This window comes from Portunus trituberculatus, chromosome 40 (genome assembly GCF_017591435.1).
Source record: "Portunus trituberculatus isolate SZX2019 chromosome 40, ASM1759143v1, whole genome shotgun sequence".
NCBI classification, from domain to species: Eukaryota; Metazoa; Arthropoda; class Malacostraca; order Decapoda; family Portunidae; genus Portunus; species Portunus trituberculatus.
This window is the reverse complement of record NC_059294.1, coordinates 7,313,926-7,340,498: the sequence shown is the minus strand read 5'-3', so window position 1 is coordinate 7,340,498 and position 26,573 is coordinate 7,313,926. Positions and strand designations below refer to the sequence as shown.

Genomic DNA, 26,573 nt, shown 5'->3' with positions numbered 1-26,573 from the left:
GTGGTAAAGGAAAATCATAAAAAAAAAACTTTTATGTTTCAATAAATATTTATTCTTAAAACACAAATCCCTCCTTATTCTTCCGGTTTGAAGCTTAATGGGTAGTGGAGTGAGCCGAGTTGGTGTGGGTGAAGCAATGCGGAAGACGGGTGGTGAAGTGTAGGCAGCAGGGGTTTTGTTGACCTTATGGTTATTCCTCCTGCTGCCCACACACCTGTGCCCAACCAGCCATCGCTGTGTGGCGGTTGGGCACTGATAGGAAGCCAGGCAAGGTGTAACCTTTAGAAGCATCTCTTAGCTTGTACTGGCTACATCCTGCCTTCAATAGGCCAGGGAGAGGCCGGGGTCCTTCAGGGGGGAGACTGGGTCCCTGGCCCCACCACACCACAACTGCCCGGGGGCCTAAACCGCCATGCCCCCCAGGGCCGGGGGAGGACCCAGGGAGGGCAGGGCGGGAGGCAAGACTGAAAGCTATGAACCAGGGCAGGGTGGCAGGCGGCCTTCTTGATGCCTCCTCCACTCGTTGCTGCCGCTTGCTACAGGTCGGCCACTTTAAAAATAAAGTCAAGTTATACTTTGGTACATATGGGGTTTTCAATTTTTTTTTAACCTTAGAACAAGTCTTTTAATACACATGATTGATAATTACTGTCAACACATTCTTTCAAGTTCATAAAAGTAATGATAATGAATAAAAATAATACCTTACTGGTTCTGTACATACTACAAACAATAGACAAAATGCAACCTGAAGTTAATAGAATATAACAACAAGTGTACAAACGATTGGAAGGTAAAGGCTCTTTTCAAGGGCTGTGTGTAATTACCCTAGTCTCTACTAATTATACAAGCTGCCCAACAAACATGGCAGAACCTGCAAGCAGAAGCACACGTGCCACATGTACGTCTCGTGCGTACTTCACATGGCTGGGGTTGAGCTAAGTCTACGCTGCAGGCAAAGCTTCAATGTGAGCCACTTTGCCTGCTCTTCTCAGCTGTTATCTGTGGGTCTTCTGCCCTCACCAGCTGATCCATGTTTGTCTGCCATAATAGCCAGGTTCAGACCAGCCCACAGTAAGATGGGCTTGCCTTGTATGAAACACCCAATGGCACCAGAGACTAGAATTAGCACACAGCCCTTTTGCTAGGGTGCGCCAAGCTTTTGGAACGTCTTTGTCCATGGTCTGTTTTCACTTTCTCTCCATCTGCACATTCACTGCCTTCATCAGGAGCAATCCCATACAGGTTTGCCAGGCTTCTCCACACCCATACACCTAATAGTTATTATTACAGACACATATATACAAGTAACATGAGCAGCGGGCAATTGTCTTCACCCACGCCCATACTGACTAGTACTTCCGTCTACAGTCACCATCAACAGCATTCAACAATCACCACCATCACGCATTATCTTTAATCAGCACACTATCATCTGAGACAGTGTTGGACACATTTGTAGGCACACCCTCGTGCGCAGGTTGCATTGAACACACGTCACATACAAGCATGATTATCAGTAAATGGCTAGTGATACTCAAAAATACCAGTCTAGGCTCACTTTCGCATAAGCCACAAGTGTCTTAAGTCTCAGCTCCGAGTCAGCTAACTTTGAATTGCACTTTTCGAGGCAAGAGTACATACTTCAGAGCCTATAGTCTGTAGCACCTCACCTATTGGCCTTGTGTCACTTGGTGGTTAATGTCAGTGTCTGGCTGGTTTTGTCACCAGGTAGGATAGAACAGACTACCTAGAGACACATGTAAATGCCAGATTTGCTACCACCAACATATCACAAGCACTTGTGCCCATACAGGGATAGACACAGTTCCAATTGACAGCAGCATTTCAAACTCAAAAACCTGAATAATTCAGATTGTTACTAACTGAGTGTTAGTCATTAGTTGCTAAGCACTGCAGTACTTCGTTTTCCTTCATCACTCTTGTTGTGTAGCTTCATATTTATCGTGTTGATCAGTTGACTCTTGCTTACATCGTTTTCACACTTTGGACGCTATATGACTCACTGTTTTAAGCTGCTGCATCATTTGGCTGGTTTTCAGTGGTCTACATTCTTGAGGTCCAGGTGTATTAATCAACACTGGAGGTGCATAATGTCTTGGTAGTTAACAGTTCCTTCCTTAACCTCCAGGAAACTTTGCAGGCCTATACATGATGGGTATCTCCTCTCATAATCAACTACAAAATATCACACACTAAGATGAACGTTAGACCACATAATGTTTATATATGTGAAGTATATAAAAGCCACCAACACAAAACATCCTAACAATCACCTGCAAGGCAAGCAAACTTTCCCGCAAAGGCAAGAAAAAGAGGCTGGAGCATTATTTCGTTAAGTATGGAGTGTGTCAGCCCAAGATGTATATCAATGCACACACTAACATCAGCTCCAAGTTATGCACATGTAGCAGCAGCTTAGTGTGGCTTAAGCGACACACACATATCCACACGCATGAATCGGGGCTTAGGGAGCACCTTTACCACCAGGGAGCCCAGGACTCATTGGCAGCATTGGTAGTGAGCACGGGACATGGGTAGGGGGGGAGGGGACGACCAGTCTGGCAGCATGGCAAATGAGAGATAAATTGTTTTTTAGACCAGTTCATTCGCCCCTCCTGGGTATGAGACTGGGATAACAGATGGTGTACGCAACTGGGGACCTGGAAATGGCGTACATTACACAAAATGGAACTGTATAATAAAGTATGAAGGCTTAATAGCATCAAAACATCCCTTGGTCAGGTTGTTTGCAAGTAGCCATCCCTGCTAAGCATAGCTCAGCAAACAGGGAAGATGAGGCCCATACAAATCTTTGGAAATATTAAAAATATATAAATAACAAAAAAGTATAAAATGAGCCTTTTACTTTGGGACACTGAATATGACTTAATATATTCAATGTACTAAATGTCTTGTTTCAAACAATGTTAATGTGTCCATGTAAGGGCAATGAAGTGATGACCTTGGCCAACGGCCCCTTTCAAGAGAAGGGAAGATACTGTCACTTCACCTTGTGTACACTCTCAGTCAGTTGGACATAGCTCTATGTTACACCAAGTTGTATTCCTTTAGATTTAGCTGTAAGATCGTATCTTTGACAGCAGCGAAGACAAACCGTATGTTCTCGGTATCTGCAGGAAAAACGAGAAGAGAACATAATCAGAAAATGAAATGTCAATCTAAAATTACTTACATATAGTCACAGTAACTCAGTATGATCATAACCAAAAAGCAAAACTGTGAACAAACATAAATGTGAAGCACCTTGAAACATTCTAAAATCTGAAAGTTGTAAATTAATAAGTACTGCAAGTCTTACGTTACATAAATGAACCAATGAACAAAAAAGTACCCATCAAAATTAATCTCAATTGTATGACCTACATGTGCAAATCATAAAAAGAGAATGCACAGTCCAATTGCAGGAAGAATGAAAAAAGTAATGCAGGTTATTTGGGCATGAAAATAGACAGTAATGTGTATATATAGTAGGCATTCCCTCTACATCAAACATGCTGTTGGTTCCAAACCTCAAGCTCACAAAAAGCATCATGCACAAAGTTTTAGGATGAAAATCTTCCATACTATATCTTGCATTTAATTTTTGAAGTCACCTGATATGTTAGCACCCAGTTATGATAATATTAAATAAAGATTATCAAAACAAGACTGAGATCTCATTAGGGACTGAACCTGATCTCCCTTGGGATGATTATTTGACCTATACCTTCCACCAACCATCCCATCATTCAAGCTCTTCAGAGTGGACATTCCCTCCATAACATTAAGGCAGGGGTGAGCAACCTTTTCACTGCTAGGGCCAAATAAAAAAAAAAATCACAATCTTATTGGGCTGCATACTATATTAACCCTAAATCATCAATATTTAAAATACAATAGTAAAAGCTTCTCAAGAAAAAGCCATTCTCATATGCATGTGTACACTTGCGGGGAAAAAAATTAAATGCTCACAATGCTATTTAGCATTGTTTATTAACTTGCTCTTTCAAATTTACTAACATTTGCCCAGCCACATGAATCCCTTTGGCCAGCAGCATGCGGCCCGCATGCTGTAGTTTGCCCACACCTGCATTGGGTGTCATTGAGCAGTGGAAAGACTCGTGACTGTCAGCAGGCCTAGAGAGGCGTTAAATAATAATGAAAAAAAATCTGGATGATGGTTCACAGCCGCCAGGATGCCTCAGAGACAAGAGACTGAATATTCCGCCTCCTTTACAAACCTTTATGTTTCAGACACATCATATTACTGCCATTCCATATTCAAATCAGGTTGCACCTTGGGTCATGGAATGGATTAACCCGCAAAGTGTTTCTCACGTTGGGTACACCTGGAGGTTTTTCATGTCACATGACGTTTTACAAATATTGTTTTTACATTAATCATTTGCCTTGTATGGACATTAGTTAGTTTCCTTGGAGTGTTAGGCATGTTTTCCTAGAAATTCTGAGTACCCTCCTGCCACGAGAGCTGTCTGTATAATCATGCTTTCAACGTAAAGCAGTTTTGAAGAGTGCCACACACTGGTACGATTCTAAGAACCATGAACATTACACAACTTGAAATATGTATATAGAAATATTGAGAGAAAAAAAAGATAGTGTAGAAATAATGTGAGCAGACATGTTCACTGTGAACATGTCTGCAAAGGGTGAATTTATGTTAGATGTATGATTTTATTTTAAAAATTAGTTTATTCTGTTTATGTATACAGTTTTATGAAATAAACTAATGAATGCATGTAAAATATATTGGAAGACAACGGATGAAGTGCACCACAAGCAAAGGGAGCAGATGTGGCAACAGTGTGGATGGGGAACTCCCAGTATAGCAGCTTGGCGCAGGGATTTAAAAATGCCGCACTGAACCCTTTAAATATTTTCATTGTGTTTCTTGGTTGATTTGGGGTTGTTTAGGAGAGAGAGAGAGAGAGAGAGAGAGAGAGAGAGAGAGAGAGAGAGAGAGAGAGAGAGAGAGAGAGAGAGAGAGAGAGAGAGAGAGAGAGAAACCTCTGGAAGTACCCTATAAGTAAACTAATATAACACTTAACGGGTTAAGGACATATCCAAGGTTGTTTTACTTTATATTTTTTCTTCCTCCTCAAATTTCACATTAATCTTTATGCAACACATGCACTGCATGGTGTGTATATATATATATATATATATATATATATATATATATATATATATATATATATATATATATATATATATATATATATAATTTTTTTTTTTATTATTTATTTATTTTCTTTTTACTGCTAGGCTTGTCTATAAAGATGGGAGAGCTGCAAGGAACCATCTAATATTTCTCCTACAATAGTTAGATTTATAGTAAACAGATAGCTGTGTCATAGACCAACAGATTTCCTACCTATGCTTCTCATATACTATTAAAAATTCTTCCCATTAATCTCACATTTACCCATTTAACCTTACCTGACAGCAACTGCCAACTTGATTCACCTAATGGTAGGTCCCCACAGGACATGCTTTCTGTGGCAGCCTCTTTGCATAGGCCTACATCTTTCAAGATTATTTTATTTGACAAGTTTTTACTCTTTCAATCTATCAGTAGAACCACCATCATATTCACACACATACATCCTTAAATTATGCATCCACACAAATTGCTAGTGTAAAGTTAAAATTCGTTGATTTTAAATCCAGTATCCATCCCATCTGATGCTCTCCAGAACGTCAGCCAGGTGAACCCAACTCCCCACTGTGATGCTCCAACCACAGCAGTAACCTCCCAGTAAACAGCTTAAAACTCATAAGCCCAAGCAAGACTCAATCTGGCGATCATAGCAATGCCAGGCCAGCGTGTTAGGAGTAAGAAATCTTTTCTCTCTCCCCTCTATATCATCTGTCCACAATTTAGAACAACAACTGTTCCTATTAATCTTCCCTTCTAAAATTTCCACAGCTTCTAATATGGCTGTGTTCAAGAAAGAAGTGACTAAGCACTCTCCCATGAATCCTTTAAATTAATGATTCTAAAATATAAACAATTCTTTACGATATTTAGAGTCTCATGGTTGCAGCAAGTTGATGCCTCTTGCTAGGAGTTACTTGGCATGGGAAAGGAGCCTGCGTGGAGATTCACGAGGAGTGACCGCCTGGAGTGGCACCATAGGGTAGGCGGAGCAATGCACCTCCCCCCATGTATGTCCCCCATGATTGATTGATTGGTATTTAGAGATATCAAGGCGAAAAAAGTCACAATGAAAAACATTTCAAGATGTTCATGAATTTGTGAATATATATATGTATATGTATATGTATGTATATATATATATATATATATATATATATATATATATATATATTTTTTTTTTTTTTTTTCTTTTACGATAAGGCCTATAGCGCCTGTAGGCACACTTGAAGAGTGTATGGGAAGCGCTGTTCAGCTTCCGCCCATTAGTGGCGCAGGCAATTTTATTTATAGTGGTACCCATATTAGGACCCATATCACCGCCCAAGCTCATCTTGAGTGTAACCACTTAGAACCTGGGTATCATGGTGATATGTAGGTAACTTTAAACCACTCGACAAATGGCAAAGTGTTTTAAGGCTGTACGTGGTGGGATTCAAACCTACGCGTGGACGTCTGCCCGATCCCACGCTCACCACTTTATCCACTATGCCACCGCCTAATATACATATATATATATATATATATATATATATATATATATATATATATATATATATATATATATATATATATATATATATATAGTGGAAGTTTATGATCAATATTACAATAATGCTGCTTAAATGCCATTGCTGTCAATATGTGTTCCAGTTTGATTTCCACATAATGCATTTTTGGTTTCTGAACCAAAAAAGCCCAAATTATACTGATATGTCAGCCTCTATGATCAGGAGGATGCAGGCTGGTGTACCAAAGAAACATTCAGGAAAATTAACATATATTCATTTTAACACCTAATACTACATTGAACACGTACTGAAAGAAACTTTATTCAACATGCATATATAAGCACAAAAAACATTGTGTGTGTGTGTGTGTGTGTGTGTGTGTGTGTGTGTGTGTGTGTGTGTGTGTGTGTGTGTGTGTGTGTGTGTGTGTGTCTGTGTGTGTGTGTCTGCGTGTGTGTGTCTGCGTGTGTGTGTTACAAGGTTAAGGGAAAGACGAAGAAGAGCTGTAGGAAATATTTCTATATATATATATATATATATATATATATATATATTTTTTTTTATTATTTATTTATTTTCTTTTTACTGCTAGGCTTGTCTATAAAGATGGGAGAGCTGCAAGGAACCATCTAATATTTCTCCTACAATAGTTAGATTTATAGTAAACAGATAGCTGTGTCATAGACCAACAGATTTCCTACCTATGCTTCTCATATACTATTAAAATTCTTCCCATTAATCTCACATTTACCCATTTAACCTTACCTGACAGCAACTGCCAACTTGATTCACCTAATGGTAGGTCCCCACAGGACATGCTTTCTGTGGCAGCCTCTTTGCATAGGCCTACATCTTTCAAGATTATTTTATTTGACAAGTTTTACTCTTTCAATCTATCAGTAGAACCACCATCATATTCACACACATACATCCTTAAATTATGCATCCACACAAATTGCTAGTGTAAAGTTAAAATTCGTTGATTTTAAATCCAGTATCCATCCCATCTGATGCTCTCCAGAACGTCAGCCAGGTGAACCCAACTCCCCACTGTGATGCTCCAACCACAGCAGTAACCTCCCAGTAAACAGCTTAAAACTCATAAGCCCAAGCAAGACTCAATCTGGCGATCATAGCAATGCCAGGCCAGCGTGTTAGGAGTAAGAAATCTTTCTCTCTCCCCTCTATATCATCTGTCCACAATTTAGAACAACAACTGTTCCTATTAATCTTCCCTTCTAAAATTTCCACAGCTTCTAATATGGCTGTGTTCAAGAAAGAAGTGACTAAGCACTCTCCCATGAATCCTTTAAATTAATGATTCTAAAATATAAACAATTCTTTACGATATTTAGAGTCTCATGGTTGCAGCAAGTTGATGCCTCTTGCTAGGAGTTACTTGGCATGGGAAAGGAGCCTGCGTGGAGATTCACGAGTGACCGCCTGGAGTGGCACCATAGGGTAGGCGGAGCAATGCACCTCCCCCCATGTATGTCCCCCATGATTGATTGATTGGTATTTAGAGATATCAAGGCGAAAAAAGTCACAATGAAAAACATTTCAAGATGTTCATGAATTTGTGAATATATATATGTATATGTATATGTATATGTATGTATATATATATATATATATATATATATATATATATATATATATATATATATATATATATATATATATATTTTTTTTTTTTTTTTTTCTTTTACGATAAGGCCTATAGCGCCTGTAGGCACACTTGAAGAGTGTATGGGAAGCGCTGTTCAGCTTCCGCCCATTAGTGGCGCAGGCAATTTTATTTATAGTGGTACCCATATTAGGACCCATATCACCGCCCAAGCTCATCTTGAGTGTAACCACTTAGAACCTGGGTATCATGGTGATATGTAGGTAACTTTAAACCACTCGACAAATGGCAAAGTGTTTTAAGGCTGTACGTGGTGGGATTCAAACCTACGCGTGGACGTCTGCCCGATCCCACGCTCACCACCTTATCCACTATGCCACCGCCTAATATACATATATATATATATATATATATATATATAGTGGAAGTTTATGATCAATATTACAATAATGCTGCTTAAATGCCATTGCTGTCAATATGTGTTCCAGTTTGATTTCCACATAATGCATTTTTGGTTTCTGAACCAAAAAAGCCCAAATTATACTGATATGTCAGCCTCTATGATCAGGAGGATGCAGGCTGGTGTACCAAAGAAACATTCAGGAAAATTAACATATATTCATTTTAACACCTAATACTACATTGAACACGTACTGAAAGAAACTTTATTCAACATGCATATATAAGCACAAAAAACATTGTGTGTGTGTGTGTGTGTGTGTGTGTGTGTGTGTGTGTGTGTGTGTGTGTGTGTGTGTGTGTGTGTCTGTGTGTGTGTCTGCGTGTGTGTGTCTGCGTGTGTGTGTTACAAGGTTAAGGGAAAGACGAAGAAGAGCTGTAGGAAATATTTCTAGCCAGTACCAGAAGTTGTGAGGAGAGTTGATCTAAATAGGTTTAGACATTTTTCATTCATGAAGTTTTTGACCAGTTGAAGAACAGTGTTGGCATGATTTCATGCAAAAATTTAAAGCACATGAATTTCAAGTACCATTTGTGGGTCACCTCTGCTATGCCCTTTGCACAGAGATGGGTCTCCAGCATGGAAGCAGTAGTCATTCTAAGCAAAAACAAAATAACAATGCCTCAGGCTCCACCTATTATTAGAAGACAACAACAAGGCACCTCCACTTTGGATAACCCTGAGAAGGAATTGGAGTGATAGGACAAGACAAAGATATGAGGCTGCAATTGGAGGAGCCCCATAGATAAGACTGAGTGATAGCAAAAGCAGAATTAGAGGTTATGAAAAGTCAAGTGTATCAGGAGTATCCAAGGTCAGGAATACAGATAAGGTGGTGCACTAATTGCTCTAAGTCATGGTGGAAAGTAAAGTCAAAACTAGTTAACCAGGTTGATCAGTGAGGGGAGATGAATGCCATCATTGGTCAATCTGGTAAACTAAGTTGTCTTGTGTGATAATCAGTAGCATAGAAAATCTAGTAAGATATGATTTTTTTCTTTACCTAAGTGACAGGTTAGTTACGAGGGATTCCAATAGTAATTCCAATCATATTTTTTTCAGGCTAAATTTTAATACACTGCTGGAAAATATGGTTTCAGTGTGACAACTGTTAGGCTTAAAAATAAACAAAAACATAGTATAAATAAATAAATGAATAAACAAATAAACAAACAAACAAATAATAATAATAATGATAATAATAATATATGGATGTGCACTTAAAAACTTTCACTACAAAGAATGTGCTAGAACATTTGGAGAGAGAGAGAGAGAGAGAGAGAGAGAGAGAGAGAGAGAGAGAGAGAGAGAGAGAGAGAGAGAGAGAGAGAGAGAGAGAGAGAGAGAGAGAAAACATAGAATACCTGATAAAGGTCAACACATTTTCTAATGTAAAACAAAATTGTGGTACATCAGACACAGAATACATTTAAAAGTATTTAAATGTTACATATTAAAGCCAAGAAATAGCAATTTTATAAATGTATGCATTCCAGACAGGAAGAAGACAGAATGTACTGGGACATGTAAAAGTGAGCATTAAGCTAAATTGTATTCCTTCAAAGCATTCTGCATGATGGTGTCCTTCACAGCACAGAACACAAGCTTGATATTTTCAGTATCTGCATCACAGCAACAAATATTGATGGATCAGGTATCATAACCACAATCACATAAACAATCAATAAAAGTTACCAGAAACACATGCACAAAATTAAGATATACAAACATGAAGTTTCACATATCATGCAGGAACATCCAACATGCAGACAAGAAAGATGCCCAGTGCAGCATGCAAAGGAAGAAAAATCAGATTAACTTAAAAGAAAGCAACAAAAATAGAACATCAGCTTGAATGTTGAATATGAAAATATTTTGAAATTAAAAATACTTCATGTGTGAAATATTAACATTCAATGATTCCCACAGCATGAAGAAATATTTCCATAAACAAAATTCAAGCTGGACACAAAGAAACTGAAGCTCCTTGGTAAGTAAACCTGCAAGAAGAAAAGCAGAGGGGACAGACCATGCCAAAAATATTCCTTAAATTCATTTTACCTGTCGCACAAGTGAAATGGGAATAGATTATCTTCTCTGGGTCAGGGTTTAACTCTACAAACATCCGTAGGATGAACTCTCGGGCTGCAATGGCATCCCTCCGTGTGCCTGTAAAAGATTTCATAGACTGCAATTCCTATAACAGGACTTTTGGAGAAACCATGTGATTGAGGGTATAGTTGAGAATGATGTGTACAACATAGGAAAGATTCTCTCCTTATCAAAAAATTGTCATTGACTTATCTGTGTTCCATCTTTCATGACTGGTATGGATACTAACACTAAGTTTAGGTGGTGCTGTCTGTCAAAATAATCATTACAATTGTTGAACTGTTATTGTTACTAAACATCTGATCCTCTGTTTTAAGTCAATTCAATCACAAGAAAAGTCCAACCATCTATTCTGGAATTTCTGTACTGCATTCCTCAACATATATAATATGTACCTATTACCTTATTAGTAGTGCACCTGTAACTCTTGACTCAAATGATATGATTATGTGGAGAAAAACAGTACTGACATGTGATTACTAGATGAGAATTAATGCTAATGTGACAGAGGGCAAAGTGGTGATTTCATGGAGTTAATGTATCCGGGAAAAGGACATATTGAGGTGAATTTTGAAGAATACGGTGTGTCACTCGAAACTTAAATAATAACAAATATACAAAAAACTACCTTCAATATGTTGAAGTTTAAATAAATGTCATAAGAATAAGAGCATAAGCTGGTAAACCAGTCTACAAAATAACGTTTTTAAACAATATCAATATTATGTAAACAAGTGAAAAAAATTTCCAGGCAGCACTTCTGCCATGGTCATCTTGAATAGTAATTACTTAAGTCACAGCATCCAAGTTGTAATGATACTGACTACATTACCTGCTGACTTTTCAGTGACTACACTAAATCCAAATCATAATGGTAATGATTATATTACCTGTTATTTTTTTAAGGGTTACACTAAATAATTATCACTTCATCTAAAAAGCTAGTTATTTTCCTTACAATCATCATTTAGGTAAATGAAACCATGTATACAATTTCTATAAAAACGCAGGGTAATCTATTGCAAGCTATGATGTGACCCATCATCACCTTACTTATGCCCATTTCTACTATACTGTGCCAAAACACTAGTACTGTATATACTTTGTCAACTTCATCTACAAGTCAATGGTCTACATTCTACTCTTGAGGCTGGGTTCATGTAGCCCAGTGACAACATACAGGCAAACCTTAAATTTCTGATAATGGACAATGGAAGCTTCATACTTCTGTAATCATTATGGTAATCTACTTGTTTAAAATTCTACTCTGACAGACCTGTTGCACAAGTAAAGTGAGAATAACACATTCGATCTGGGTCAGGATTTTGGGCTAGATACATCTTGAGAACAAATTCACGCGCTGCTACTTGATCTTCCTTCGGTCCTGAAGACCACAATGTTCATTTTAAAAAGATGAAAAATTATCTCAACACTTGGAATAGTATCATGGTCGGGGTCTACATCAAAACATTCTCATAAAAATATATACTTAAATGAGTTATTAAGTCTTTCTATAAGTAGTCTTTCTATGATCCATTCAATATAAAAAGGAAAAAATAGTGTTCTGATTTCAATAATATGACATACTCATATATTTAGTCATTACTAAATATATGAATGACAGCAAGATTAAAGATAATGACACTTACCATCAAATTCTGGGAAATAGTCCACAAGATGTGAGTACATGATCTTTTCTTCTAACAGATCCTTCTTGTTTAGGAAAAGAATGACAGAAGAATGTTGGAACCATGGGTAGGTAATGATAGTCTTGAAGAGGGCCTTTGATTCCTCCATACGATTCTGTAAAGTTGAATTAAGTTACCAATTCTATACTCCTGTGTGTTACTACATCTTCCACAGCACAAAAGGCAAACATAAGTACCTACCTAGCTTTACCACGAAGTTCATATTAGTTAATTCTTGATTACATTATTCACTGCTTCAAGGTTTCTAACTTAAAATTCCTTTCATAGAAAGTTCTATACCTTGCAAGTATTTCAGACTCCACTATGAAATACCTTTACATGACTTATTTTAATAGAGTCAGAAGTTTCAATGACAAGCAAATTCCTTGCAAATGAGAGAGAGAGAGAGAGAGAGAGAGAGAGAGAGAGAGAGAGAGAGAGAGAGAGAGAGAGAGAGAGAGAGAGAGAGAGAGAGAGAGAGAGAGAGAGAGCATCTCAAAATAAAAAAAAAATTCCATACAACATAAATTTCAAACTCCATACCTCATTATCAGATTCGAAGAGAATCTGATCATACTCTGAGAGGGCAACCAGAAAGATGATTGAAGTGACATTCTCGAAACAATGGATCCACTTCCGTCGCTCAGATCGCTGACCACCCACATCTACCATCCTGGAGCAGGCACAAGTCATGTTATACAGACAAACAAGAAAAAACAAGTACTTTTGTCCCTATGATGATAACCAATTCCACTGCTAATCTTGGTGTTCTAGTCTCAATAGTTATTTACTAATCTGGCAAGAGTTCTTGTGATTAAGAGTTAGTGAACTTTTTTTTACTAGTAAATACAAATATTTATTTTTACACTTAATAGCAAAGCAATAAGTTAATCAAATGACTAGGATATGACATACTCTATTCATAATAACAGGGTTAGCACTACACCAATCACACCTGAAACTAAACAACCATCTATTAATGAGTCACTTCTCACTTATCCTCAACAGTGTTACAGAGTGAACACATAATTCATTCTCAAGTTATGAAGAAGCATCATGTACAATAAAGGAAAGGTGTTGGGAAGATTAGAATACAATGGTCTCAAGATGCATTAGAAATCACAAAGAGAAACTGTAAAATTTACAATATTAAAAAGTAAAACCAGATGTTTAACCACAACATTTTATCACTCAAATTTGACTCTTCTCAGACTAGGCTCAGTTATGTGGGTGCTACATGTGCCACTGTATGAATCTTCATTATTATCAGTGTAATCAGTGTCTGATGTGGCTATGCTTCAATATGGTGCTCAGTATTTCAAAATTGTTTTCTTTCTGCAATGGCACATATCAGACAATTCTTATAGAGGCAATCTTGACAACTCATGACTTTTTTCTTATTTGTTATAATCGCATTGATATAAAATACCAAAATTATATAATAAAGTAAATAATAATAATAACAATAATAATAATAATAATAATAATAATAACTAATAATAAATCATAACCTATAATCCTTAATTATTTGGAGTAACTGCTGATTATTCTTTTGATATAGCCTAATCTAGTTTGACAAGTGTGACAAAGGTGAAACACTTCAGTCATGGCTAAGGATTTCAGAGGGAAAAAAATGTAAGCATGCATGTTCTCAAAATATGGCAAATGTAAATAATTACTGATGCAAAATTAGTATTAAAATGCTTCTAGTCAATGAAAAAAAAAGTTTATTAATCATAACTTCCAGTGGCTGGTGAGAGGTACTGAAGACACACGCCAAACCATTCATGCTACCTATATGTCTTGCCACTTAACTCCATCTCAAAGATTAATTTAGTGAGTAGTAGGTATGTAATCACTACAGAGCAGTAAAAAAAAATCTTCCTGGGAAATGTTCATGACTACACTACTTCTCAACTGATACCCTTTAGGCACTGAACTGCAGCATCTTTATTTTTTTGTTCCTGTTTCCCATATCAATGGGGGAGAGAGAGAGAGAGAGAGAGAGAGAGAGAGAGAGAGAGAGAGAGAGAGAGAGAGAGAGAGAGAGAGAGAATGAATAACATAGCTATAAGTAGCTCTTAAATGTTGACAATGTTTAAAACTTACAAAGGTACATTTTAATAAGAGCTTAAGTATCTCTTTAATCAATACTTTTCCAAGAAAATAATGAACAGAATGTGTTTCTGAAAACAGCAAATTCCTTATTTTGTGAATAATTATTGTATTTTCTGGCATACATGTCACTATTCTAATATATGCATATATTTAAAAATTGTAAATATAAGAATCATCCTACATCTGTTGATAACTAAAAATCTTATATCAACTTTTGCAGTTGGAATAAAAGCATTGTTTTGATGCTGCAGTGCTAGTAAACTGGGCTTCCAACATCTACCTAGCTCCTCTATGGTTGTTTTTCTTGCATGTAAGGAACAATCAATATTATTATCAAAGTGAGAGTATAAAACTAAAACATCACAATATAAAAGAGAAAAATTACAAAAAAAATAATGAAACTAAAAACATTTGCCCAATAATAAAAATTAAACTTCTTAATATCTGACCAGGTTTTTCTATTATGAAAGATGGCAGCCATATGAAGCATCAGGACTGGTAACCTATATGTACTGATACCTGCTGGCAATGAATCCTCTGGGCTGAAATTCAAAAGGTGCATTTTTGGGGGAGAAGGGGTTACATAAACGTGACTATCAACAAATAGTTACATACTACCATGCCATCAGGTATCACTTGTTAATGTGACAGCATTCATATTTTCAGATTAGTAGATATATATTGATGAACATATTTCTGTTCTCAATACATAGTAGGAAAGTTCATCTGGTTTCACTCATACACCAATTAAAGAATAAAAACCTCTACACATTTCATACTGTACAGAGAGGATAAGTGGGAAGTGACTACTACAACTGCCAAATACTGCCAACATTTACACAGATTAGACTCAACAATAAAATAAATAAAAACATGAAGAGAATGAAGGGTGAGGAAACGTGGAATGTCTTTGTAACATTTCACAAGGAATGCTGGTTGTAACTGATTCCTGCAGGCTTCAGGGAAAATAAATGTAATGGTCTGTGTTGAAACAAACAGTGGAGACAAACACTTGAGTTACACTTCATTGACACATCAATCTAATCATCCATATATATATATATATATATATATATATATATATATATATATATATATATATATATATATATATATATATATATATATATTGCTCCAGTTTGGTGACAATGCATTACATCTAGTAGTCTTGGATATTCTGTGGCTGTCTGGCAACCTAAGTCTGAATTCAAAAGCAAATCATCAATTTTCTGATAACAGGGATGATGAATCTCACAAAATAACTCATTAAATTTTCCTCCTAATGAAATTCATTAAAAGTCCCATAAACACACTTATCATTATCATTATCTCTCACAAAGACGGTCAAGACATAATGCTGTGTCTTGCACTGGGACTGAGGTCAAAAAATATCATAATAGTGTTACTTAGTAAGGTGTCAGCAGGTAATGAAGACTGGCCTATGCCAACATAAATCCTTCAAATAATTAACTATATCCTCACAATTCCCTTTGATGAGTTTATGTACACCCTTGGTTACAATGAAGTTGCACAACAATTCCCCAATCACAGAGCAGCTTGCAGCTTTAAGCTATACTTTTTCTTCTTTAACAGTAGACTTTCAGTAAGCTGGTTTCAGTGCCTATCAATAACCAGAAAGAACTGGTTTACTGACAAAAGCAAAATAGGGACAACCCTCTAGCTTGAACTGTGACATCAGATGGCAGCCGAATACTTTCACTAGTCAAGACTTGGAGCATCCAACAAGAAACTCATAATTTGATATTACTTTGATACTTGAACAATCCAGTGATCTGGGTGTTCTTATCTTTTATTTTGTTTTCTTTCTTTTCCATGTCCTGTTTGATATGGTCTTGTATAAGTCTCAAACATATCTTGGAGAAAAGAAACACTCAGTAATGGACAGAATTTCTTCCATTTGATGAAACACTTAGGGTGTTCGAATTCCTTGTCTTCCAGGTTTTTCTCTCATCACTGATTAATAACTTGTTGCCAAACTGGAGGGCTTCATATATATATATATATATATATATATATATATATATATATATATATATATATATATATATATATATATAAGGATCTGACCACTGTATACAATAGCAAAGCAAGCCATGAAAACTGAGTCTGTTAATGACTAAATAATAAGTGTTCTCCCACATAATCATGCAGTTACATTCATTGTCAGGAAGCATAATGTACTTTAAGACATAATACTGAGGCATTCTTTTTAGGAATGCATTTATATCTTGTGACTTTATGAAAGTAAATGCTTCCTTTCAATCTATAAAAATAAAGATTCCAACAGTTCATAGGAAATGTAATGTGTATCACAGGTCTTTTGAGGATACAAGCAGGCTCTTAGTAGCCTGGGTGATTAACAGAAGTACACTGGGTCAGGTTTACACCTACACGGTGCATGGTCAAAGAAGGGAACATCAACTGAGAGGGACTAGAAAAGCACAGTCAAAAGTACTTTTCGCAAGAAAACAGTTGGAAGTTGTCTGTAACTGCAGTTGTGGGAGACATGGACTGCCGTAATTACAATGATGGTATACAACAATCACGGTACTGTTCATAAGGGGACAGAAAGGGACTACCTCCACATGATGGATAATAATGACACTGGAATAAAACTCTATGGCACTGGGGTCTAGCTACTCTGCTCTGGCCAACAAGGGAGGGCCTATGAATTCAAGATTGTCTGATACCTAAAGATGATTGAGTCCAGATCAAAGGGGTACTCAATGATCCCAGTGGTTGGTACTCGAGCCCTAAGAATATCCTGCTCGGTCGGTAAGAAGTCCGATGATATGATACGCTCCAAATCATCAAGATAACTGCAAGAGAAAAATAAGTTTCTTTGTCGGTGTTCATTTGAGAGTGTGCAATGATGGATGGCGATGAGCATCGGTGAAAGTAAATACTGATACTTTGTTGAGACCTTCTGTTGAATTAATTCAGATATACTGTGAGATGCTGGAGGCAGACAAGGTGCACAACAGCATAACAAAAAGACTCAACAAAGTTTCAGTAGGGATGTCTGTACGCTACCTACCAATCAGGCCACATGTACGACACCCTCCAGTAGAACATACCTAAATCTGATTTCTTCTAGGTCAAAGGGATACTCTATAATGCCTGTTGTGGGTGCTCTCACTCTTAGAATGTCTTGTAGTGTGCAAACATAGTCCGTGGCAGCTATGCGGTCTAAAGATGATAAATAGCTGTTGGGATATAAAGATAATTTAGCTACTAAAGTAAGTTTGAAGAATATAAATAGCATTACAACTACAAGAAATACAATACAAAGCACAAATAAAATAAAAGCCTATAAATACTTTTAGAAAATAAATAATGAATAAAAGATATCACAATACAAGTAAAGAGAATAAATCATCTAAAATAGTTTGAGAAAACATTCTTAGAAATGCAGCAGCTGGAGAATATTAAAAGAATACAGAAGACAAACTAAATACATCAATCAAATACCAATAACAAAATATAATAAGATACAAAATAAGATAAGTGAAATAATGCATAATAAGATAAAAGCATATGTCAGTGAACTGTTAAGAGGGAGAGGGACAAAGAGACCTTTCAAGGCACCTACATTCATGATGTGTTTACTTCCTATCCAGCAATTGCTGTGTAATTCAATACGTAAATGGAGGGTGCATTGTATCACAAAATACAAAGACACTGTACTATACCTGCCTTTAATTGCAATATATATATAAATACGAATATACATAAAGGTAAAATTCTGAAATATTCAATATTAAAAAAAAAAAAAAAAACAGGATCTGGAATGATAAGAATCAAAGGAGTGGTGATTCCATATTTATATTTCCAGGTAAAGAAAAGTTGTTTTTCACTGTGTGTGTGTGTGTGTGTGTGTGTGTGTGTGTGTGTGTGTGTGTGTGTGTGTGTGTGTGTGTGTGTGTGTGTGTGTGTGTGTGTGTGTGTGCGTGTGCATTTACATGTGCATGTGGGCAAGCATGTGTGGATGTGGGTGTGTGTTGAGGTGTTGAGTTTGTTTACTTACTATAAAAGACCAGAAAAAGGTCTGTTCCATACCAAGAGTGTCGTTAATAAGCATTATGTAAAGGAGAAATATATAATCAAAACAAACCTTACTAGATCTCTAACATATCATGTGAGAATGCCAACCATCTGGAAATAACCTTATAATATGAAAAATACAAATTCACTAAGACCCAAAAATTCAAACTTACACAATGTTTCAAGCAATGATTGGCTCAGATACACCTAGAAAAATTATGAGGCAATGGCATTCTGCTCCACTGTTCACTACTTGCTCATTTCTAATTATTGGCTATGAACTCTCTCTCTCTCTCTCTCTCTCTCTCTCTCCAACACACACACACACACACACACACACACACACACACACACACAACCCCACACACACACACATACACACTTTATGAAGAATCCAATTTTCTGAGTTTTGTGTATTAATTTCTCTCACAAATTACTGAGATCATATGTTAAGCAAATCTACTACAGAGAACACTGTATTAAATACAGAAACTTTTGATTCCCCTACTAACACTTGCTTTCAGTTTATCATTGAATTAAAAATGCAATTCTACTAGTAAGAGTTTCTTCACCATTCTAAGCTGTATAAAAGAAGGTACCTTGATATAAATAGTTATGAGCATTCCCTAATAATACTTTTATACTTCATGCATGAAGTTACTCATAAAAAATGCACACTTCTTCAAGCTAATTCATCAGATCACAATCCTAAATGCCTATTCAAAAGGAAACTTCACATCAACTAATGTAACCAACCACCAACACCAAGATGATGGAAATGATTATGGTAGTGGCATTATCTAAAGGTCATAGCTGATGACATACTTGTAACATATGCTACAATATTTACTGGTTAAAATGCATCTATCTAGATAGTATATGAAGTCAAAAGTACAAAGCTACGCTCTTTGAAAAATTTTATTTCTCCAAACAATCTACTATGTGTGATATAGTTTGTGTTCATGGTGGGTGGAAAGAAAGTGAGCCAGTGTCATAAATGAAGACTGTAAGAAACATACTATTTTGCAGAGTCTGTGAGCTGGTATTCTCTGCGCCGATCGTAGCAGTGCTGGATCCCCGTGTCTTGCCACAGGGACTTCATGGCTGTCACATATGGCTCTTCAAATGTAGTTACAGACTCATACTCCACTGACCGTACCAAGTCTGCATGTTCCTGCAAATAAAACACACAAAATCACAATGGAATCAAGATAAACCCTAAACTTTGGACTATAAAGTTACCATGTAGAAAAAAGAAATAGCAAGAGATAATTTGGTTCTTAACACTTCCACTGCACATGTTTAATTAGTGCAGCAATTGAGGAAGTTTGAAATTATATTTATTGAAAATTAGTGCAGGATTACTGCTGGAACCAGATTGTTGGCAGCCAACCTGCATATTGCTTGAAGTGATGTAATAAGATAGCAATAATAAAAAACTGGCAAAAATAATTTTCAGTTCTAAATTCATTGACATGTAAGTGTCCTTCCATCAGTTACTATGCCACTGTCTACCTGGAGATAAAACAAAACAATTCTTTGTAACATGCAGCCTCATAACATTCAATATAATACAAATATTGTAACTGTTTTAGCTCTATGTCATTCATGTCACTCCAAAATCCTTCTGTAGTTTCTGACATAAGCAAATATTCTTCTAAACATACCATGAAAGTCCAAAAGACTTGTATTTGGAGAATTTTTTAAAAGGATGACATGTCATCCTTTTTTTTATGGCAGCTGTCATGTATTAGAGAGAGAGAGAGAGAGAGAGAGAGAGAGAGAGAGAGAGAGAGAGAGAGAGAGAGAGAGAGAGAGAGAGAGAGAGAGAGAGAGAGAGAGAGGTATAATAAGCATGGGGTGAGGAAGAGGAACAGGGAAGGGAAGAAGGCAGGCCTATGATACACATCAGAAGCAGCTGAAGCCAATGCCAGCTACCATGAAAATAGGATGACAGATGTCACACTTCTGTTAGAAATATAGGCAAGAAAATTGCTTCACCCAGTAGATCCTGAACTCATGCACATGTTATGGGTTACATGTAGTTAATACTTACAATATTTGCTGAATCTCCATAAGATATTTGAAGAAGATCCATGGCTCTGATCATAGACTGCATGGCCATGAAGATATTCTGGAAGACCAGCTTAATAAACCCTCGCTTGTCTTCATCGCTGTAACCAGCACCATGGATAATACGCATCTGTTTGATAAATGTTGATTTGCCTGACTCTCCAGTCCCTGTGAAGGAAAAGAAGGCAAAGATGAGCATGGAAGAAAGACTCTTAGATATCTGTTTTTAGTAATAACAGATAGATAATCACACTACATAGGAGACAAGAAAAGATTGAAATGGAACAATTCTTTTGATGAACAAGTCCAATTTGTCTGGTCTAAAATGCGTGATTAAGTATGAAAGAGGAAAAAAAAAAAAAAGTCAACATTCAACACAAATCTAAAATGAATAGAACATTTGACACAACTGTGCAGTGAAGCAGCACATCACAACAGCTGGACTGTCTAGATCCCCATTCAAGAAAACCACACATCTATCGAGTTTGGTGAACGAACATAAGCCAAGATGGGTCTTTATTATCTTTATGGCTTCTCAGCACATGGATATTTTTCAATAATGATCTATAGGCACGTAGTACACATAAACTTTAACTGACATAACAATTTGAGTTGACTTCCAAATACATATGGCATTGGGGATGAATCGTTTGAATGATGAGAGCTAATATCATGAGGATCTCAATAGTTGGATGCTAACAAGACAGATGATGCTGATGGTATGCCACCTACACACCATGTCTACTGCAATTTGAAGTGGTAAACTAACTTCTTTCCTGGTGATGATACTATCTCATGTTACTGAACTCTACCTTCTCGACAATTTGACCCTTTTTAGGTACATACATGCAAATAAAAATTTTTTTTTTAAATACGATGACTCACGTTATTATCCAAATACATAAATGTTTGATTAGAGTAAATTCAAACCTTAAATAAAGCTCACCCTTACACATATAACAAAGAAAAGAGGCAATTTAACTATAACAATAAGCTGATAGAATGACTCTCCTTTTAGAGTGTATCAGTGTGGGAAACTATTTTCTTGATCTAAATAAAATGGGTAGCAGGCTGAAAACATTGAGAGATATTGATGAATCAACAAATAGTGGAAATGAATGGATTTAAATATCAAAATTCAATCCTACACAGGCATGGATATGAGAGAGAGAGAGAGAGAGAGAGAGAGAGAGAGAGAGAGAGAGAGAGAGAGAGAGAGAGAGAGAGAGAGAGAGAATTATTCATAGCTCCAACACAAACATTACATGGAATTTAGAGGTGGGGCACAAGATCAAAGCACTAAAATTGAAGTGGTGGAAATAAGACTACTTGACAGGTGCCTTTAGTGTCAACAAATGACAACAAATGTGCTTAAGAAGAATGGTCTGGTGTGTCTCATTAGGACAACTACATGAATTGTGATCTCATATATGTGATAAATTGTAAAAACATAAAATAGCTAGAGAGAATATATGGCAGAGATGCCATCATGACAGGAGAGCAGTGTAGATGTTGTGTTATTGTACATGATGTCCTAAAGAATAAGATGTGTTAAAAGTACGAGAGAGAGAGAGAGAGAGAGAGAGAGAGAGAGAGAGAGAGAGAGAGAGAGAGAGAGAGAGAGAGAGAGAGAGAGAGAGAGAGAGAGAGAGAGAGAGAAAAAAATAATTTGGAAAGGCAACACCCACTCATTCCTGGATGGCTAATTTAGAACAAGAGATCAAGGTCCTGTACCTGACATGACAATGTCACCTAGGAAGAGCCTGATTGTACATCACTGAACATGAAATACAAAAGTTATAATTTAAACACACATACATACACACTGTATTTCATAGCTTGACAGTTAATTTCACAAATTGAAGAATTACAACAGAAACCATCATGCTGCAGTGTACCACATTAAAAGTCTCTCCTAATTTTCTCCCCTTGTCAAACACCTGTCACACAGAGTGCATCACCATCAAATTACTTTGAAGGAATACAACATGGTTTATCATTTCCAACACACCTGTCACACTCACTTCACTGTGCTTCACACTTATAGGCAGACTGTCACCAAATCACAAGACATATGGTACACTTTGGGAAAAAAGCAATACTGCGGGGGTGGTGTGGTATGCTACTCAACTGTTGACCATGACTGTACCTTTAATAGCTAGATAATTGAAGTCCAAAAATATTCTACTCTGCAATGAATTTTCATAAATTCTTGCCAATTATTAACTACTACATAGCTGTAATATGTAAATAATTATCAAATTACATGTAAGTAATAAGAAAACACAGTATATCCACTCATTGGCCACTATACATGTTTTAAAAATTGCTTATCAATCTGGACATCCAAATATTAATTTAGATAAAGGTAACAAACAATAATGTTACCTTCCTCTTCACTAAACACCAAGAGAATTTTCTAATGCATGAGCCTAGACAACCAAAGTTAACAATCTGACAGCTTGGCTCACATGTATTGTGCAGCAAGCATCTAACATTATCCACAATCATGTATTCTTGATCAGTATCTCTAAACATTGTCCGTGATTGTTTTCCCTTATTACTGCTGGTGATTTCCAAAAAGAGAGAAAAAAAATGAGAAAAATGTTATTTCACTGAAATGTTTGCCATTCTACATCAGTGCAAATATCAATGCCCAAGGTTATGGTTAACAAAGTAACATACCTGATGGTTATATACTTTAGTTAGTATTAAAATTTGTTATACCAACACAGCTAATATTGAGTAATATATAAAAACTTCAAGCAAAATATGTTTTTATATTTTTCCTCTATAACTATGACCTTAATCTAACTAAGCTGCATTCTATGGTAAGACTGAGTAAAAAACACAATTTTCCTGGGCAAGTGCACAGGTACACGGGCGTCACTTCTTTGCAACCACAACTCTGTACACTTTCACTGCATTAACCAGCCTGCATTCCTATTCCTAAAGTATTGGATTCTAGTAATATCAATAAACAGCAGCATAATTTACACAGCAGGTGACAAATAACAATCATGACAGAAGAACATGCGTGACCAATGCATGCTGTGCCCAAGAGTTCCTCTGACACAGCATTGCTGCATACAGGCACTCAAAATCCTCTTTTCAAGTAAGAAATCATAACTGGCCAGCAACCTTATATGCCAACGAAATCAAATATAATATTCAACTAATACAACCAGTACAGAAAATAAATTACTTTAAATTGTTTCCTACAGACAAGTATATGAAACCTAACAATTACTTATCTGATCATTAGCATTTCTCTGCTTTAGGAGCACACATCCCTTCCACATTAGTATAACAAACACCAAGCTATCCATAACCTTTCCAGAATACCCATTCCATGCAATGCCCCACCCTAACTCTCACAACCTCAGTCCCCCAACAGGTCAACCTTGCACCAAATCAATGAAGTTTCCCGTATTCTCTAAAGTGATAATTTAGGAATTCAATTATTTTCCCAGGAGAAAAATGGGTCCACCGAGGTACTAGGGGTGGGATGTGAGGGGTGAGAGAGGGAACAGCTAGGGAACTATGGCCTGTTGATCAAGTGTCAATAGCAGAGAGCAACAGGACCGACGATCAGCTGAGCCCAAGACAACATGACACCCACACAAAAACAACGTAATTAAACCTATACTGCCGCTAAATTACACAGCATTAGGGTGGCCAGGGTGATTCAGAGGGGTTGAAGAATGCCTTGAACCAGGTGTATTGAGGGAAAAGGGTCCGGTGAGCATAATGTAAACAAAAATTGTTGACGGATGAGGTGCATCTAGCAGACGACCCAAATAGTAACACTGATTATTTCTCCATTTACACACTTCCTACGGCCTTAATCAAGACAAAAACACCACTCACAGCTTACCCAATAACAGTAGTTTGAGTTCTTTTCTAGCATCTCTCTTATCCTTTCGTAATTGTCGTTCTATCTCTTGGTTTATCCTCTTCTGTTCCTTGGCTTCCTCGCTTAGGCAACACGCCATGTTTGCTGATCAACTAATATTATCGCGCTAATTTTGACGTTTTTCACCACAGTCTCTTTACTAAACTATTCTTCTTCCTCTTCTCTTTCCCCGCCTTTCTCCACCAAGGGGAAGCGGCGCGTAATCGGGGAATTTTCTCAATTTTTGGTTATTTCCTCCACACAGGTCAAATCTAGTAAGCCCAATGGGGTGGGGTTGAGGCTGTTACAGAGGACGGTGAGGCGAGGGCTTTTGCCTTATTTCTGCCCCACAGGTGGCTCTCTCTTATATACCGGATTAGCTGCTGCCTCTGTAGCTGCTGTTACTTAGTTAGTGTCACTTTTACGGTTTCTTCTCTCCACAAAAGGGCTTTCGGGCGAGTAATTCCGTGAAGAGAGCAGCGTTGGTGGTGTGAGGCGCCTCGCGGGAACAGCCAAAGCGCGTCCCACAATTTGAGGAAGTGTTCACGCCACCTAGAGCTTTAATACTGGCGATATCTTCAATTCATACCCCCTTCTTATCCTAAATTTTCTTTCCGTACTGGCTTTTTGTATTATGACTATTTTGGGTGATATTAAAACGTACTATAAGTGTCTTTAGTTATTTTATTGAAGCGAGAATAAGGCGCTCCTGCCATCGACTGTGACTTCCCATCATCCTCGACAGACGACAATAACCACACGAGGCCGGGAATGCGCGTGTTTACTCTCAAGGCTCGTGACGGCTGAGGGGGAATCGCATATTCCCGGAATATGAAGATGGTATTAAACTGTACTAAATTTCACTATATTCATAATGAAATATATAATATAAGCCATCTACCCTGTGAGATACGTTTTTAAGGGTATACAGTTCAGTGTTGACTGCTATTTTGAGCTTGCGAGTGTCAAACGCTATCACGGGAGTTTTCCAAGTTCCAAACTACGGCTGCCGATATGCATGATTACTAACGCTTAGCCTTCCAGAACTATGCTTTTATACCTTCATATCCAAGGTCGGACCATGGATATGGCAGTTAAAAGTATTACTGCGTACGAATAAGGAGTACTGTCTGTACATTACACATGCCTCTTACCTTTTTTTTTTCTCTCTCTCTCTGGAATTTCCGGACGGTATTCATGAATTTCTTTATCTTTACTGTCTAGATTGAACTGATTCTCTCTCTCTCTCTCTCTCTCTCTCTCTCTCTCTCTCTCTCTCTCTCTCTCTCTTGTTGTTGTTGATGTCCCACTCACAGCTTCTACATAAACTATTTTTAGATAAATATATAAATATTATAAATAAAGACATTTCAGGATCATGAAGTGGCTGGAACATGGGCGGATAAGCCTTCTCCATCCCGCCCACCCCTTCGCCTCCCGCTGCCTCTTCACCTGCTGGTGTCTTTTGAGCAGCAAATCCTTCAATTAATTGTGTTGTTGTTATCAGCATAATCGTTCACTTTCTATCATGACCATAATTTTGTATGATTATTTTCCTAACTGTAGTAGTAGTAGTAGTAGTAGTAGTAAAATCATGATCGGTTTAGGTGGTGAGCGAGCCACGTATGCCTGACACCCGTGTTCCCCACTAGAGTTAGCCTTGAGGGTGAGGGCTGGGTGGGAGGACGGCAGGTGTGTAGTCCACTCAGCAGCCCGCGGAGGGATGGGGGTGGCGCCAGGCGGGATGGGGAGGGAGAGAGGGAGGTCCTAGGGTGAGCCAGCATTACTCCCAGGAAACAAGAGGAGCGTCAGGGAAGCAAG

General features: G+C 37.3%; 1 protein-coding gene across 5 annotated transcripts; it reads right to left on the bottom strand.

The window, feature by feature from the left end:
- Window positions 1-29: 29 nt before the first annotated feature.
- Window positions 30-25,306, bottom strand: LOC123515826 (guanine nucleotide-binding protein G(q) subunit alpha). 5 transcript variants are annotated; one of them, XM_045274699.1, is made up of 10 exons: window positions 24,735-25,303; window positions 20,841-21,025; window positions 19,804-19,958; window positions 17,818-17,946; window positions 17,431-17,559; window positions 13,145-13,274; window positions 12,563-12,716; window positions 10,863-10,970; window positions 3,035-3,155; window positions 30-550 (listed from the first exon to the last, which is right to left on the bottom strand). In XM_045274699.1, exons 1-9 carry the CDS (start codon window positions 24,850-24,852, stop codon window positions 3,073-3,075), a joined length of 1,191 nt encoding a protein of 396 aa, XP_045130634.1. In that variant the 5' UTR covers window positions 24,853-25,303; the 3' UTR covers window positions 30-550; window positions 3,035-3,072. The 5 variants fall into 5 exon arrangements, with proteins under 5 accessions (XP_045130634.1, XP_045130633.1, XP_045130638.1 ...); XM_045274698.1 differs by having other exon boundaries at window positions 30-3,155; XM_045274701.1 differs by lacking the exons at window positions 30-550; window positions 3,035-3,155; window positions 10,863-10,970 and adding exons at window positions 8,946-10,423; window positions 12,190-12,297 and having other exon boundaries at window positions 24,735-25,306.
- Window positions 25,307-26,573: the final 1,267 nt, after the last annotated feature.

What these genes read in the sequence shown, in the direction of transcription:
- LOC123515826 (XM_045274701.1), bottom strand. Translation starts at nt 24,852, where the DNA reads ATGGCGTGTTGCCTAAGCGAGGAAGCCAAGGAACAGAAGAGGATAAAC. An exon ending in TCTTCGAATCTGATAATGAG is followed by an intron (nt 12,717 to 13,144) that starts GTATGGAGTTTG and finishes TCAACTTTACAG; the next exon opens with AATCGTATGGAGGAATCAAA. An exon ending in TCACTTTACTTGTGCAACAG is followed by an intron (nt 10,424 to 12,189) that starts GTCTGTCAGAGT and finishes GCTGTGATGCAG; the next exon opens with ATACTGAAAATATCAAGCTT.